Below are 15,507 nucleotides of genomic sequence, written 5' to 3' on the forward strand. Positions count from 1 at the left end.
TTTTGGGTACGTATTTGTATTTACATATATACATAGGTTACATCTTTTTGGTATCTCTCATTCAGTTCTGGTTTAAATATCTGTTCTGTTTCTTTTGTTATTTCACAGTTGGACTGGGAAAACAACTTATTGCCAGCTAGATACGTTCAAGGATAAACACAATTGCGCAAGAGTGTATCTCTTCACTTAGCTTATCTTCTATTCCTCTGAAGTTCAGCGCCTCAGTTCTCGTCTGCTCACACTCGTTAACTTCTCCTCAGACGATCGACGCACTTTCATGGATGTGTTCTCGCTAGACTCAGGACTCCATACTCTCGCTATTCCTTGCGAGGAAACTCCAAAACTGTTGACTCTCCTCAGCCCGTCACTAGAGACTTTCCTCAGACTCGTGAACAAACTCTACGGGGCTCGGAACTCGCGCTTGAGTTAACGCGCCGAGTTCTGAACTAATGTGGTTCCTACAAGATTCCGCCTAGCGGTTTTACTATAATTATAACTGTTTTTCTCAGGATTCTTCGACAACTCTAGGAATGAACTTCACAGACGGATTCACCTTGGTGAAGTGCGCATTCCTCAGGTAGCTCGCGCTACACATCGAGTTCACCGCCGCTGTGAACCGAAAGACTAGAACGCTCACTGTCACTCCTCTTGGCAACCACGGCGGCCATCTTGTATCTCCAGGTTCGCATTTTCTTAGCCCACATGTCACCAGCAGCAGACCGTCTTGTCAGTGTCACAGTTGGGCAACAATAAATGGTACCCAGTGTCCGAGTCCTGACACCCAGTAAGCTATCTACATAAAATACTAATCTGTGATCTGCATGTCACATGTTGTGCATTGCAGCAGGAACATTAACCCTCTATGCTTCTATATCATGAGTCAAAACTGTGATAGACAAATCTAAGATCCTCCCTCAAGTGCATTTACCACCACCGTTGTCATGCTCTTGTAAATGCCCCCTGATATCATGAGTCAAAACTGTGATAGACAAATCTAAGATCCTCCCTCAAGTGCATTTACCACCACAGTTGTCATGCTCTTGGCAATGCCCCCTGAAAATGCTGCTCACACAAATCTCTCTGCAGGATCCTCTTATCTCAGTTCAGTCTGCCATGCAGAGGGCACTTCCTTGACATTGGCACCTGGTGCCACTGTATCAGTGGCCGCACCTCAAAGCGATCATTGGGGTGGGAGAATGGAGAGGGAGAGGGAATAAAAGAAAGAAAGGTGTGGTTTAATTGATGACCATGGAATAATTCTAGCTTTGGCAGATCCTTAAATTATATTATCATTCTGTTCAAATAACTTTATTTACATGTGACTGACAGGGTGAACATTTGTAAAGTAAATATTTAAAATGAAGAGGGCTATTTGTCAAGATAACTAACACTCATGAGGAAAATGAACATCTTCTCATTTGGGTCTTTGAAAAGGATCATTGGTCGTCACGCAATGCTTTATCACCTACCACTCTTGTTGGTAATTTCTCCTTCTGAGCAAAAGGTGCAGTCATAGCAACAGATATGTTTCTCCTTTATAGGGACCTTCCTATATCCAGGAGGACAACTCTCACTGCACACAGAGGTAGGGATGATCTGGAGGGGAAGAGATGGAGATGTGTGAGACATCAACAGGGGAAGAAACAAGGGGGACATGCAACATTATCACACATCCTGCGGACTGAGAAAGAATTTGTATAGTTTGTCATGTGAGAGATCACAGAAGAAAGAAATAAGGGGCTGTTGTCATAGGTTCAGTGGGAACGATTGAGGCAGTGCAAGATGCAAGAGCATGTAATTGCATCAGTGTGAGGTATCCAGGGAGGAGGAGATGCAGGGCACACGTGATAACATCAGTGTGAGGTAACCAGTGAGGTAGAGATATGGGGCACAGGTGATTGCATAAGTGTGATGGATCCAGGGAGGAATAGATGCAGGGCAGATGTGATAATATTAGTGAGTGGATTCCAGAGAAGACGAGATTGTGGTGGTATCAGTGCAAGGGTTTACGGAAGGAAGAGATGCAGAGCAGATGTGATAGCATCAGTGTGAGGGATCCAGGTAGAGAGAGATACAGGGCAGATGTGATACTATCAGTGTGAGGGATCCAGGTAGTGAGAGATGCAGAGCAGATGTGATACTATCAGTGTGAGTGTCCTGAGAGAATGAGGTGTGAGGAAGATGTGATAACTCAGTGTGAGGGATCCAATGACCAGAGAGCCAGGGGAGATGTGATAATGTTAGTGTGAGAGATCCAGAAAGGAAGCGGTGTGGGGCAGATGAGATAATATCAGTGAAACAGAGAGGACATATTTTAGGGCACTTGATATACCAGAGTCAGGGTCTTCATGGGGAAGAAACACAGGGTACATGCCATATTATTACAGAGCCAGGAGGTCTGAGGACAACAAGTTAAAAGACAATACTAAGGGACCTAGCATCCAAAGGAGGAGGAACAGGGCTGTCAATCCACAGATCTATTTGAACGTGTAGGTGTAGTTTACATATACAAACCCTTAGGAAGTGTAAACATACTTTAGAAATTAGTGTTTCTTCAGAGTAAACATTCTTGTTTGAAGGGGTTGACAAGATTTTGCTGATCCATAACCATCTGGTAAATGGTGGAGATACACCTCTGTCAAGGGCAGGTGGAAATCCATTTGCAAAGTGTGAATGTGCTTGAAACAAAACCCGAAATTGGTGAAAATGCAAAGAAAGTTTTTTTGCCCTAAGAAAAATATTTTTTTGCATAGAGAAAATGAAAAAATGAGAAAGTACGCTTTCACTTCCTCAGGATTTTTCTGATGAATGTATGTGCACAATTTCTCATTCAAAGAAGATGAGATTTCTACATTGATATTAGCAATAGTGCGGCAATCACTTTCTGGATTACTCTGAAAGTATTTGTGAATTCCAAAAATAATGAAAATCTTAATAAAATGTAGGAGGAACCTGTTGAAGTAGTTTTACAATTTAATTTCTGTATGTTACAGTCACCTAACAAGTCCTTGGAGGGAGAAGAGAGATGAAGGGGATCTCCCAAAGGTCTGGAGCCATCCGCTGCCACAGTGCATGTGTGCTGAGGAGAAATCCAGGCTGTCCTGGCACCCACCCATATGGAGAACACTGGGGGTACCCCCACGCCACCCCATGACGTGCCTCCATTGGGGGTATCAGCAGCACGTACATCCCCCTTCAGCATTCCGATGATGTCAGTGCGTGCATGGAGCACTATCATAAGATGGTGTCGGGGACATGCTGGAAGTGATTTTGTGATTTTCTTTCAGTGCATTTTAGAGAGAGGACTCCTTTTAGATAAGTCCTTCTCGGGAGAGAGGAGTATACTAAGCAGAACTACATAGGGGGAAAGGAGAGAGTTTTTCCTTTCCTGCCGTGTCTGTCTGTAGCGCATGTCTGCTCTATGGTTGCGGATGGGATTGTGGAGCAAGAAATTGAGTCTACCAGGCCAATTGGAGTTTCTTTTTTGTTGGGGTAGTGGCCCCATGGGAAAGAGTCACTCTCCTTAGGGGCTAATGTTATGACTATGTTTCAGCTCCCCCGCGGGACAGTTAGGCTTTTATTTTTCAGCTGATCCCCCCTTCCCGGGGGAATCAATACCAACTAGACCCTAGGGATGTAATCTTTGCAATTATGCTGGGAAGTGACCCCATAGGCAAGGGTCGCTCCACTTTTGGGCATTTTGTTTGTATTCTATCCCTCCACCCCTCTAAGGGCAAATCAATAATTTTTAGGCCGTTCTTGCATCATGGTTGGCTGAAGCCCACCAAACATCATAGAATTTTGTTTAAAATGCGATCAACCCTTTTATTAAGAAGCCAACAAGACACTACTGATAGTGTCCACAAGTAACAATAGTACAAGTAAGAATATATTATAAACATGCCACAACCAGTAACTACTGGCAGACACTATACTCAGCATCATCTTGTAACATAGATCATATTACGCACAATATCACATCAGGCGAGAAATCTATTCTGCGCCACCCTCATAAGCCTAAACACATAGACTCCGAATTGTCATAAATCTACTGGATTTCCTTTAGTGTCGAGACTCCACCCCCAGCTTTAGATAATCTAAACCTCCAGAGCAGTTCCAGGGTCCTCTCTTGTTTACAAAGTGTAGCCTAAATGTAAGGTTCTTATCTTGTGTCACTTTTAAGCACTCCACACCTAGTAATGTAGAACTATCTAGACTGAGTTCCCATAAGTCCTAGGCCTCAGAGAGAACACAATGACCTCGGTGCTGACATGAGGAAGAGGCAAAGCAGATGCAGCATTTCAACCAGGCTGAGGGCGGGAGCCCGACTGTGTTAGTAGCAGTTTGTGTTATCTAGGTGCCCAAAGATCATTCAGCATCTTATATAAAGTTAATATTATGTATTTGAATTTTATGTAGTATGAGCTCGACCCGAAGAGATCAGAACACTTAACATGAGCACCAGTTGCGTTACAGATGGACACATTCATTTCTAGGCACAGGGAGATTACGTGATTTGCCAAGAATCACAGGATGTTGAGTGTCCCTGCCGAGACTCAAACACGGTTCCCAGCTGGAATGTCGACCGCTCCAGCCGTTATGCCACATCCTCATTGTTGTTTATATCATCCACAACAATTGCACAAAAAGCAGTAGAACTAATAATAACAATAGAGCTGACAATTATAAAAAATAATGTTATTGTTATCAATAGTGTGAGTGTAGTAGTAATATGATATGCACACTGTGAGTGTAATAACATCATGATATGCATACTTGTCAAACGTTTGAGCATTTTCTCGGTATTTGACCAGTTACTAGACAGAAAATCCAGATATTTACGATTCATGTGTTTCTTTGCCCCTGTTATCCCAGACGAGGCCTCTTCTGCTGACAATGTAGAGTGGAGGCGGGTGCGTGACATTCTACCCCGTGCTGTGTTTAAATGTGCAGAACTGTTTCTGTATTTGTAAAAGCTAATTTATGTCAAATAAGTGTAAATGTCCATGTGATCGTGGGGTGTAGGCGGACCAGAATAACAGGCGTGGAGGCCGTATGTAGTGGGCTATCTATTAGCCGATTTTTATTTTCAGTACACAGTTTGAGGGTGAGGGAAAGGGAGAACAGAGTCTTGAAGCGATGCTTGGCGCTGTGTCGAGGTGATGGCTCTTCGTTGAGGGAAGGTACTTGGCTGGAAGACGTGTTGAGGGTTTCCTGAGGGGTTGGTCAGTCGAACGGCGGGACGGTGGCTCCTCGGAGGTATGGGAAGGAGAGAAAAAGAGGGCCGTTAGTTCTTCCAATCAGAACTGAGTGATACCATCTACCTTCACCGGGGTTGTGTGGGAATACCAGCGAACGTGAGGTAGGTAGGGGAGGAGGAAGAGGGGGAAAGAGGAAGTAGGGGCGGGCAGAAGGGTGACTGGGTGACGGGCAAGTGAGGGGATAGTATCTACAATCGTGCCGGTGACTACAAACGGGGTATATATACAATATCCTACAGTGCTGGGTGCAAGGTGGAGGGGGATGGCCTACTGTACATTACAATATTTACACTCGCTAGAAAAGGGGAGTCGGTACTCACTTGGCCCGCCGCAACTCTCCCACGAGTTGCGGCTGCTCTCGAGCTTCCTCCACCGGACTCCACCAGTCCTCCGTCCAGACTTCGTCTTCTTCTTCTTCCGCTTCACCGCTCGGCTCCCGGGGTTCTCCGCACGCTGTCTCCTGCCACGAGTCTTCCTGCTTGAACGCCCTGTTGTCCTCGGTTCCGGCTTTTCTGTGCTCCGCCTCTGGACTATGGGAGGGACTTCCGGGGTCACAGGAGTGTCCTTCCGGGATCTTGCTTGTCGTGATTGGGTCCTGAAACGAAGGAGAGAGGGGTGGACTCCGGGTTGCTATGGACGCCCGAGGATCGGATGGCGGGCGCCGGGATTGTAAGGGAAGGCGCGGCTTCGCCAAGGTAGGGGTCGTGGCCCCTTTACATCCCCTTCCCCTAGCTGTCCTTCTTGATTGGGTTGGAGGGAGAGGGTATCGGGATAGATAATCGGCGTTCCCCTGATCAACGCCTTTCCGATGTAAGGTCCTGAACCTGAAGGGCTGTAGGGATAAGAACAAACGAAGAACGCGGTCGTTGTGTCCCTTGTTCCGCGCCATCCACTCCAACGGGGCATGGTCAGTGTGGAGGATAAATTCTCGTCCGTCCAGGTAGTAGCGGAGGCTCTCCGCTGCCCATTTGATGTCCAGAGCCTCTTTTTCTACTACGGCGTAGTTCATCTCTCTGGGAAACAGTTTTCTACTCAGAAAGAGGAGGGGTCGCTCGTCTCCATTGTGGTCTTTTTGAGAGAGGACGGCCCCTAAGCCCTGTTCTGAGGTATCAGTCTGGAGAATAAAGGGTTGGGAATAGTCCGGGGTGATGAGCACAGGAGCAGACATCAGGGACTGCTTATGGATGTTGAATGCGTGTAGCAAAGAGGGGTCAGGCTGCCTTAGGGCCTCTTCCGTCTTTGTGGATTTCTTTAACCACTTCGGCGCTGATGACGAGCTCAGCTCGTCATCAGTTGCGCCGCTCGCATGCTGATGACGAGCTGAGCTCGTCATCTAACGCGGCTTTTTGAAAAAAGCAGCGTAGCGCAAAAATCGCCGAAGCGCGCATGCGGTTAAGAGATTGGTTAGGGGGGCTGTGGCCTAAGAAAAGTTAGGGATGAATCTCCTATAGTACCCTAAAATGCCTAAAAATGCGTGGAGTTCTTTGCGTGTTTGGGGAAAGGGGATGGACTGTATGGCGGTGATCTTATTGTTTTGGGGTCGGATCACTCCCTCGCCCAACAGATAACCCAGGTACTTGACTGTTTGGGCCGCTAAGGTGGCTTTTGAGGGGATAATGGTGAACCCATAGGAACCCAGGGAGGAGATGACTTCTTGTAGGTGGTGTAAGTGCTGGTCCCAATCATTGCTGTAGATGATTATGTCATCCAAATAGGCCCCCGCGTATTGGGAATGAGGCCGTAACACCTTATTCATGGCTCTATGAAAAGTTGCGGGGGCACCGTGAAGGCCGAAGGGCAACACGGTGAACTGGTACAGTCCTTCGGGTGTGGAGAATGCCGTTTTCTTTTTGTCTTCGTGTCTCAAGGGGATCTGCCAATACCCTTTGCAGAGGTCGAGCGTGCTGATGTACTTGGCCTTCCCTATACGTTCAATCATCTCATCAACACGAGGCAAAGGGTAGGTATCAAAGGATGAGATCTTGTTGACCTCGCGGAAGTCGATGCAAAACCTGATTGACCCGTCGGGCTTTGGTACTAACACAATCGGTGAGTTTCAACTGCTAACAGAGGGTTCTATGATCCCCATACGTAGCATCTGGGCTATCTCCTCCTTCATAACAGGCCTACGGCCTCAGGGACCCGATAGGGTCGCTGGCGTACTGTTTTGCTGGGCTCTGTTAGAATGGCATGCTCGATGACAGGCGTGTGGCCAGGGTAGGAGGAGAACACCTGTTGTAGCGGCTTCACGGAGGTACAGAGTTCCTGTTTCTGCCTGTCCTTTAAATCTGAATCCATGCAGACCTCATAGGAGAAGACAGTTACAGGTACTGTGCTAGAGAGAACAGGACGAGGGCCTACCCACTCCTTCAATAGGTTCACGTGGTATATCTGGGTGACTCGTTGGGTAGGATCTGTTTCTATCTCATAAGTAACCGGTGTCACCTGTCTCAGGACCGAAAAGGGGCCTTGCCATTGACCCAGCAGTTTGTGGTCTGAGGATGGCATCAGGAGAAGTACCAGGTCACCGGGAAGAAAGGACCGTGGTTTTGTGCCCTTATCATATTGCTGTTTCTGGTTTGCTTGTGATGTCACCATGTTCTGCCGCACTATGTCTCGTATTTGACCCAGATGGGTTCTAAGGTTCTCAAACGTACTCCGGGAGGGGTCTGGTTCTGTCGGGTTCAGCCTCCCAAGCCTCTCTGGCCGTGTCTAACAGGGTTCGTGGGGGTCTCCCATACAGAAGCTCATAGGGCGAAAAGCCTGTGCTGCTCTGGACTTTGTAGCGGATCGCAAACAGCGCTAGGGGTAGCATCTCTTCCCACCTCTTGCTTTCAAAGGCCAATAACTTCTTTAAGGTGGTTTTTAGGGTGGCGTTGTAACGCTCAACCAGCCCATCTGTTTGGGGATGGTAAGCGGAAGTTCTTATCTGTTTAACGCCTAATTGGGAACATACTTGTTTCATAAGGACTGATACAAAGGAGGTCCCCTGGTCCGTCAGGATCTCCCTAGGGAAGCCCACCCTGGAGAAGATCGTGATTAGAGCCTTAGCTATGTTCTGGATGGTGGGTTGACGTAGGGGTATAGCTTCCGGGAAACGGGTGGCGTAGTCAACTAGGACCAATGCATACCGACACCCGCTTCTGGATGGTAACATGGGGCCTATTCTGTCCATCCATACCCTACTGAAGGGGATGTCGATAAGGGGTAATGGCTGAAGGGGCACTCTGGGGGGACGATATCTACTGTTCTTTTGGCAGATCGGGCAGGCACGGCAGTACTGTTTTACTTGCTGGTAGACGCCAGGCCAATAGAATTTTTCCAGGATCGCCTGCCTGGTCTTCTCATCGCTAAAGTGACCCCCCAAGAGGTGACTGTGGGCGAGAAACAATACTTTATCGCGGAAGGGCCCCGGGATGATCAACTGGGGTGTTTGTTGGGCTCCCCCCTTTCTATACAAAAGTCCGTTCTCTTTATAGAAATTTGGACCTACTTGTAGGGGGTCTTCATTGTCCAGGGCACGTCCCCATGCATCCTGTAGGACCGGGTCCTCCTGTTGGGCGGCGCGAAACTCCCTGTCTGTTTCCCAGGGGTGATCCTCCACACGGATGGGAAAAGCCGTAGAATAGTTCCTCTTCTCCTTTTTCTTTTGGGTTTTTGTTTTGTACGGTCTGGCGGCTGTTGTGTCTGTGGATGGAGGGTTGTGGGGAAACGGAGCTTCCGACCACCACTCTTCTAAGGAGGTGGTGGTTTTGTGGAGAAGGCGGGGAAGGCCAGGGTTGTCGCTGCCCAGTATTACTTGCTCTGGAAGAGAGGGTATGAGACCCACAGTCAGCGTGCTTCCGTGATCCATGGGGTGTTGAACTCTGATCCGGGCGGTAGGTACAGTTTTGTATCACCGTGTATGCACTGGATGGCTACTGTACCGGTTACTGGTCCCACTGGGTGAGGAAGCTCCTGGGGTCGGAGCACGCTCTGTCTGCAGCCCGTGTTGGCAAGGGCTAGTACCGGGTATCCATCGATCCGCACGGGGCAGTGGTATGCAGGAGGGGTTGTTTCCTCTGGGAGGCAGACAAAGTTCCGGGCGAGACCCACCTCCATTGGTTCTTCTTTCTGGGGGCATACATGGGCAATGTGTTCATATCCCCCACAGTGATAACACTGAGGACCGGGTGGAGGCGGTCGAGGCATAACAGGGTAAGGGAAAAGAGGAGGGGTTTCCGGTTTTCTGGGCAAGAACGGTCTCGGGGTCCGATTGTGGCCATGGGGTTGGGGTCGGTGGGTATGTTCTTCTTTTGGTTTTTGATAGTCTTGGGCCCGGCTGTAGGCACTGGCTATCTCTACCGCGTTCGCCAGTGTGAGGCGGGCATGCTGACGAACCCATTTCTATGTGGTAGGATGGAGAGAAGCCAAAAATTGCTCCAGGTAGATTTTGGAGAGGATTTCTTCTTTTGTGGCCGTGGAGGGTCGCAGCCAACGATCGGCCAGATCTTTGATACGAAAAGACAGGGCCCGAGGGGTTTCTTGTGCTCCTTCTTTGGCTTGGCGTAGCTTTAACCGATAGGTTTTGTCGTCAATACCCAGGCGTTCTAGGATACAGGTTTTGATGTCACCATAAGGTGTCTGTCCCTGGATATTGGCTTGTTGGTACGCCGCCTGTAACTCGCCTGTCAGCAGGGGACCCAGATAATGACCCCAACGGTCAGGGGGCGAGGCAGCGGCTTGGGCCAGTCTCTCAAAGTTAGTGAAGAAGTAGTCCGGGTCTTCTCCTGGCACGTACTTCTGGAGAACCCCCGAGGGAAGAGTAGTGACCGGTCTTTGTTGCCCTAGGACGTCGGTGAGCTTGCCCAACGCTTGGTCCTGAGCTGTGCCCTGGCCTTTCAGCACATTGTGTAATTGTCCTCGGTCGTCCTCTGCCGTCTTAAGGAATTGCTCCATCATCTTCCCGAGTTGCTCCTGGGTCTCCACCAGCTTTTTCACGGCGGCCTCCATGCTTCCGGGTGATCCCACGTCTGACACCACCTGTAATCGTGGGGTGTAGGCGGTCCGAAATAACAGGCATGGGGGCCGTATGTAGTGGGCTATCTCTTAGCCGATTTTTATTTTCAGTACACAGTTTGAGGGTGAGGGAAAGGGAGAACAGAGTCTTGAAGCGATGCTTGGCGCTGTGTCTTATTTATTTATTTATTTATTTAGAGTTTTGTATAGCGCGAACAAGACCCTTGGGTATCAGAGCGCTTCACATTACATGAGGTAGTTATAATCTGTATCGTAGTAGCAACTTTCACAACATTAAGAGGTAGGTATATATATGGCACATAAGGTGATGGCTCAAGGTGATGTGTCAAGGTGATGGCTCTTCGTTGAGGGAAGGTACTTGGCTGGAAGACGTGTTGATGGTTTCCTGAGGGGTTTGTCAGTCGAACGGCGGGACAGTGGCTCCTCGGAGGTATGGGAAGGAGAGAAAAAGAGGGCTGTTAGTTCTTCCACTCAGAACTGAGTAATGCTGTCTACCTTCACCGGGGTTGTGTGGGAATACCAGCGAAAGTGAGGTAGGTAGGGGAGGAGGAAGAGAGGGAAAGAGGAAGTAGGGGCGGGCAGAAGGGTGACTGGGTGACAGGCAAGTGAGGGGATAGTATCTACAATCGTGCCGGTGACTACAAACGGGTTATATATACAATATCCTACAGTGCTGGGTGCAAGGTGGAGGGGGATGGCCTACTGTACATTACAATATTTACACTCGATAGAAAAGGGGAGTCGGTACTCACTTGGCCCGCCGCAACTCTCATGCGAGTTGCGGCCACTCTCCAGCTTCCTCCACCGGACTCCACCAGTCCTCCGTCCAGACTTCGTCTTCTTCTTCTTCCGCTTCACCACTCGGCTCCCGGGGTTCTCCGCACGCTGTCTCCTGCCACGAGTCTTCCTGCTTGAACGCCCTGTTGTCCTCGGTTCCGGATTTTCTGTGCTCTGCCTCTGGACTATGGGAGGGACTTCCCGGGTCATGGGAGAGTCCTTCCGGGATCTTGCTCATCGTGATTGGGTCCTGAAACGAAGAAGAGAGGGGTGGAGTCCGGGTTGCTATGGACGCCCGAGGATCGGATGGCGGGCGTCGGGATCGTAAGGGAAGGCGCGGCTTCGCCAAGGTAGGGGTCGTGGCCCCTTCACAGTCCAAAATAGATTGATAAATTGTGCACCCAAACATCTGCAGAGCAGAATAGCTATTGACTAAGAGGTGAGCACAGCCCCGCTTGAAGAAAGTGGTATATCCTCCCTCCCTTAACTCACAACACATTTGTGTACGATTGTATTGGCATTACACACATTTTGTGTACACCATTATTCAATGCACTATATTGTTATATTTTGTTTCCACTCTTCTGTTGCCTAGGCTGTTGCTGGCACAAACTGATGTCTAGCATAGGTACTCGAGACTCAATTCTATTTCTTAAATTGACCCAACTTTTCTGTGCTGTTCTTATCTAAATGCTCTGTTTCTGCCACATTAGGAGCCATAACTGTGTGAAGCTTTTGGTGGCGGCAAGCAGAAGTGAAAGTGGAATCTTGTATCTGTGAGCCTCGCACTCTGGCAGCTGGTGCAATAAAACCTTACAGTGGAGGCAGGGAGTGCCTGCCTCAATATCACCTCCATTGTTCTGCTTGCTTGAGACAGGGATGCACTTTAGGGTAAAGCAGAAGGCATTTAACACATTTATGTTTCCAAAATAAACAATCAAACAAGAAAGTTCTGCTCGCTGCTTGAACCTCATCATACGAGCACTTTAATAAATTCACTTATTTCACTGTTTTTGGCACAGGCAAGTGTTGTTTTTCACTTAATTGCGTGCAAGCTTTAGGTCAGCCACCACCAGACCACGATAATAAAGGGTGCAGCACTTTGTTAACCGATGGGCTGGGGAACGTGGAGTGGTGTGGCTCACTGGTTAGAGGCGGCAGACCCGGGAGCAGAAGTCGGCCGGGACCAGGGTTCGATTCCTGGCGCGGCAGGGTCTCGGACCAGGGTCAGCAGACTCGATAATTCTCGCCTCGGTGCCCACTCTAACCAGGGGTCCCACTCGGCAACTCTGGGCATCAGCTTGCCTCATCTCCACAACACCCCCCCCCCAAGGCTGGGGATGCTTGGCTCCACCTTGGGGTTTCCCAGCAGGGACCATCCCACAGGGAAAGCCAGGACGCGTTCCCCAGCGGTATACGGCGCTGAGATGCCCCCGATGATTCGCGCGCTTTACAAAAATACATACATATATACATACATACTAACATACTTTTGCTTTTCCTTAGAACAAGGAGAGAGAAAAGTGGAAAAGTGAAGAGATAAGCAGGGCGGGAATGAGGCCAGGGAGGGCGGGTAACTAATAGAGCAGGAGGTTAAAACAAGGGTGCGAGGGCACTGAATGTAAGCAAAGCAAGTCATGCTTGCAGGAAGAGAAAACAATCAAGAAAATATTGCCTACAAGACTGAATAACACGTACTGTGTAACAAAACAAGTAAAGGGGCCAGTAGCCATGGGAGGATAGAAATTAAGAAAAGGCGGTACTAAGGAGGGACTAACAAACCAATTACTTAATCAGAAGCCTGTGTTTATGAAGGACAAACACAGAAGCCAATGACAAATATGGGCCGAGAGTGGGCGGGGCTTCTCTTCCATACTCTACAACAGCAGATCGCCAGAGAAGCGCATGCGCGCTGCCTCAGGCTCGACCTAAAAAAGAAAGAGTAAGTCAGCACCTGGAGATTATATTTAACAGAGATTTTAAATACTTTTAAGTCCCCGTCATTTGAACATGGAAATGAAACAGACTTTAAATCAATCTACTAAAATGTTATCATTTTTATTAGACCAGGAGGCGATCGCACAAAAAAAGCATGCCTGGTCAATGATTAACTCGTATAATAACATCGAGTCCCAACAACACCTAACCACTTATTTTAAGCCAGTTGTGAGGGATAAACTTCTCATGTTAAGGTTTGGTCGCTACCCAAGATGGGTGAAAAACTGGCAATCACAACACTGAAGACTATGTAGCTATGTCAATGAAACATTACTGCATATTGTATGTATATGCCCTAGATCGCGGCAAGAGAGGCACACACTGTTAAAATCAGCTTTTAAGGACAAAGGATTGATAATGTTCCACCAAGAAATTATAGCATGCCTTTTAGGGCATAACAATAACCTAACAGTGCATTTTGTGCAGTTCATCCTAATAGTTGAGAAGGAATTGATCCAGGATGATGCTTCGTCCCGTTGGACATGTGCAAAGTTACTCCTATGCTCCTGTTCCTTGTAAAGTGACAAGTTCCGAAGCACAGGGAAAGGCGTCCACTGCCGCTGGAGGTGACATGGCTTCGACTTCGACTATCTGGTACCCTCTAGAGATATACCTGGGCACGCACATAGAGAATGGAGGTGATGCAACTGTTACCAACCCAGAAGAGGGGGCTTTGTTGGAAACATCCCCTCTGGAGCCTTAGGCCACTCTGAGCTGTTGGTCTTGGGCGAGAATGATGTCTGCAAAAGTGATCCTGAGGCAACAACTAGAGACTACTAGGGACTTTTATAAGTCATTATACACTTAGTTATTATTGACTGAGTGGCTCCCCTCCCCCTTCCACTCTTCCTTCTCCTTCCTTTCCTTCACTTCATCCTCTACTCCCCACTTCCCCCTCTCTATCCCTGTTCCTTTTCAGTTCAACAGAATAAGGTACCACAAACTCTAACAGCATTGTTATGAATATTAATGTGATTCAATGCACACTGTATACTGCAGTATCGTAATCTTTTATGTCTTGTTTTTTAGAATAAATTCAATGCAAATATTTATGAGGATTTGTGCGTAAGAAAACCTGATGGGAGTAAAACAAGTCACCCCACAATGAATTCTTCTAGGGGTATAGTTTGCAAAAATTTACAGTACTGCTGTTTCCCTTTGTGCTGGTTGAGCTAGTGCTCAACATCCGTGGCAAGGCAGATTGCAAAAAAACGAGTCCGCTTTCAGTGGAAAAATGTGATATATCCATGTCGTGTTTTGGGGCCTATTGTGTCACAGATAACTAGCCCTAGCAAAAAAAAAGTGAGGTTCCATTTTTATCAGGATTTGTCAGCATTTTTGCAAAATGTACGGGTTTGCTAGGTTACCTTCGGTGTTAGCTGAGCTAGGGCCTAAAATCCACAGCCAGCCACATTGCAAAATAAAAAAAGGATCAGTTTTTAGTGGAAAAATGTGATGTGTGCTTGTTGCATTTTGGGGCTTTTTCCTGTTCCAGGTACTAACTCTACCCACATGAGGTACCATTTTTTGGGAGATGTAGGGGAATGGTTGATGGTAGGAAGTTAGTTGCTTCCTGACAATTTGAGAACATTTAATCACAAAAGTTTTAGTCAAAGTTTGAGGTTTGCAAGGTAAGAGTGAGTAAGAAAACCTGGTGAGAGGTATGCAAGTCACCCCACACAGGATTTCCCCAAGTGTTTAGTTTTCAAAAATGTGCAGGTTTCCACTTGCAAAAATATGTTTGTTTTCAGTGGAAAAATGTGATGTGTCTATGTTATGTGTTGGCACCTTTCCACCAGCCCTATCCACACATGTGGGGCGCCATTTTAATAGGGAGACTTGGGCGAGTGGTAGGTGGTGGGACATTAGTTTCTGCCTATACATGCCATAACTTTCAATCACAGAAATGTCATGACATTTTTATTTTTTTAAAGTTTGAGGTTTGCGGGGACTTCTGGGTAAGAAACCCTTGTAAGAGACATGCAAGTCACCCCACTGTAAATTTTTCCAATTATCTGCTTTTGAAAAATGCACAGATTTGCTAGGTTTACTTAGGTGCATGCTAATGTTATGTTCCAAACCCCACAGCTAGACATATTGAAAAGAAAAGAGTCAGTTTTCAGTGGAAATATATGATGTGCCCATGTTGTGTTTTGGGGCCTTTCTTATTGCAGAAACGAGGTCTACCCACACAAGTGTGGTAACATTTGTGTTAGAAGACTTAGGGGAACATCGAATAGTAGAACAAGTGCTATTACAAAATATGTTTCTCTGCATTTGTGCCTTCCAAATGAAACCCAGTGTGTAAGAAAGAAGATGTTTTGAGAATTGCCATCTAATTCTCCTGTTATTATATAGGTTTCTTGATACCTATTTGCACTCTTTATAATTGTACCATGTGAATTGCTCTATACTCATTAAACAATGAAAACACATTGCAAGATGCAGCTAA

At 47.4% G+C, this 15,507-nt stretch overlaps 1 protein-coding gene across 1 annotated transcript in view; it reads right to left on the reverse strand.

Moving 5' to 3' along the window:
• The window catches only part of LOC144784221 (vomeronasal type-2 receptor 26-like), a 179,012-nt gene that overhangs the window by 18,149 nt on the left and 145,356 nt on the right, over positions 1 to 15,507 (reverse strand). Inside the window, exon 5 of the mRNA XM_078662872.1 lies at positions 1,470 to 1,596. Coding sequence (XP_078518998.1) covers positions 1,470 to 1,596 — 127 coding nt within the window. The remainder of the gene's footprint in view (positions 1 to 1,469; positions 1,597 to 15,507) is intronic.

Source organism: Lissotriton helveticus, chromosome 10 (assembly GCF_964261635.1).
Source record: "Lissotriton helveticus chromosome 10, aLisHel1.1, whole genome shotgun sequence".
Lineage (NCBI taxonomy): Eukaryota > Metazoa > Chordata > Amphibia > Caudata > Salamandridae > Lissotriton > Lissotriton helveticus.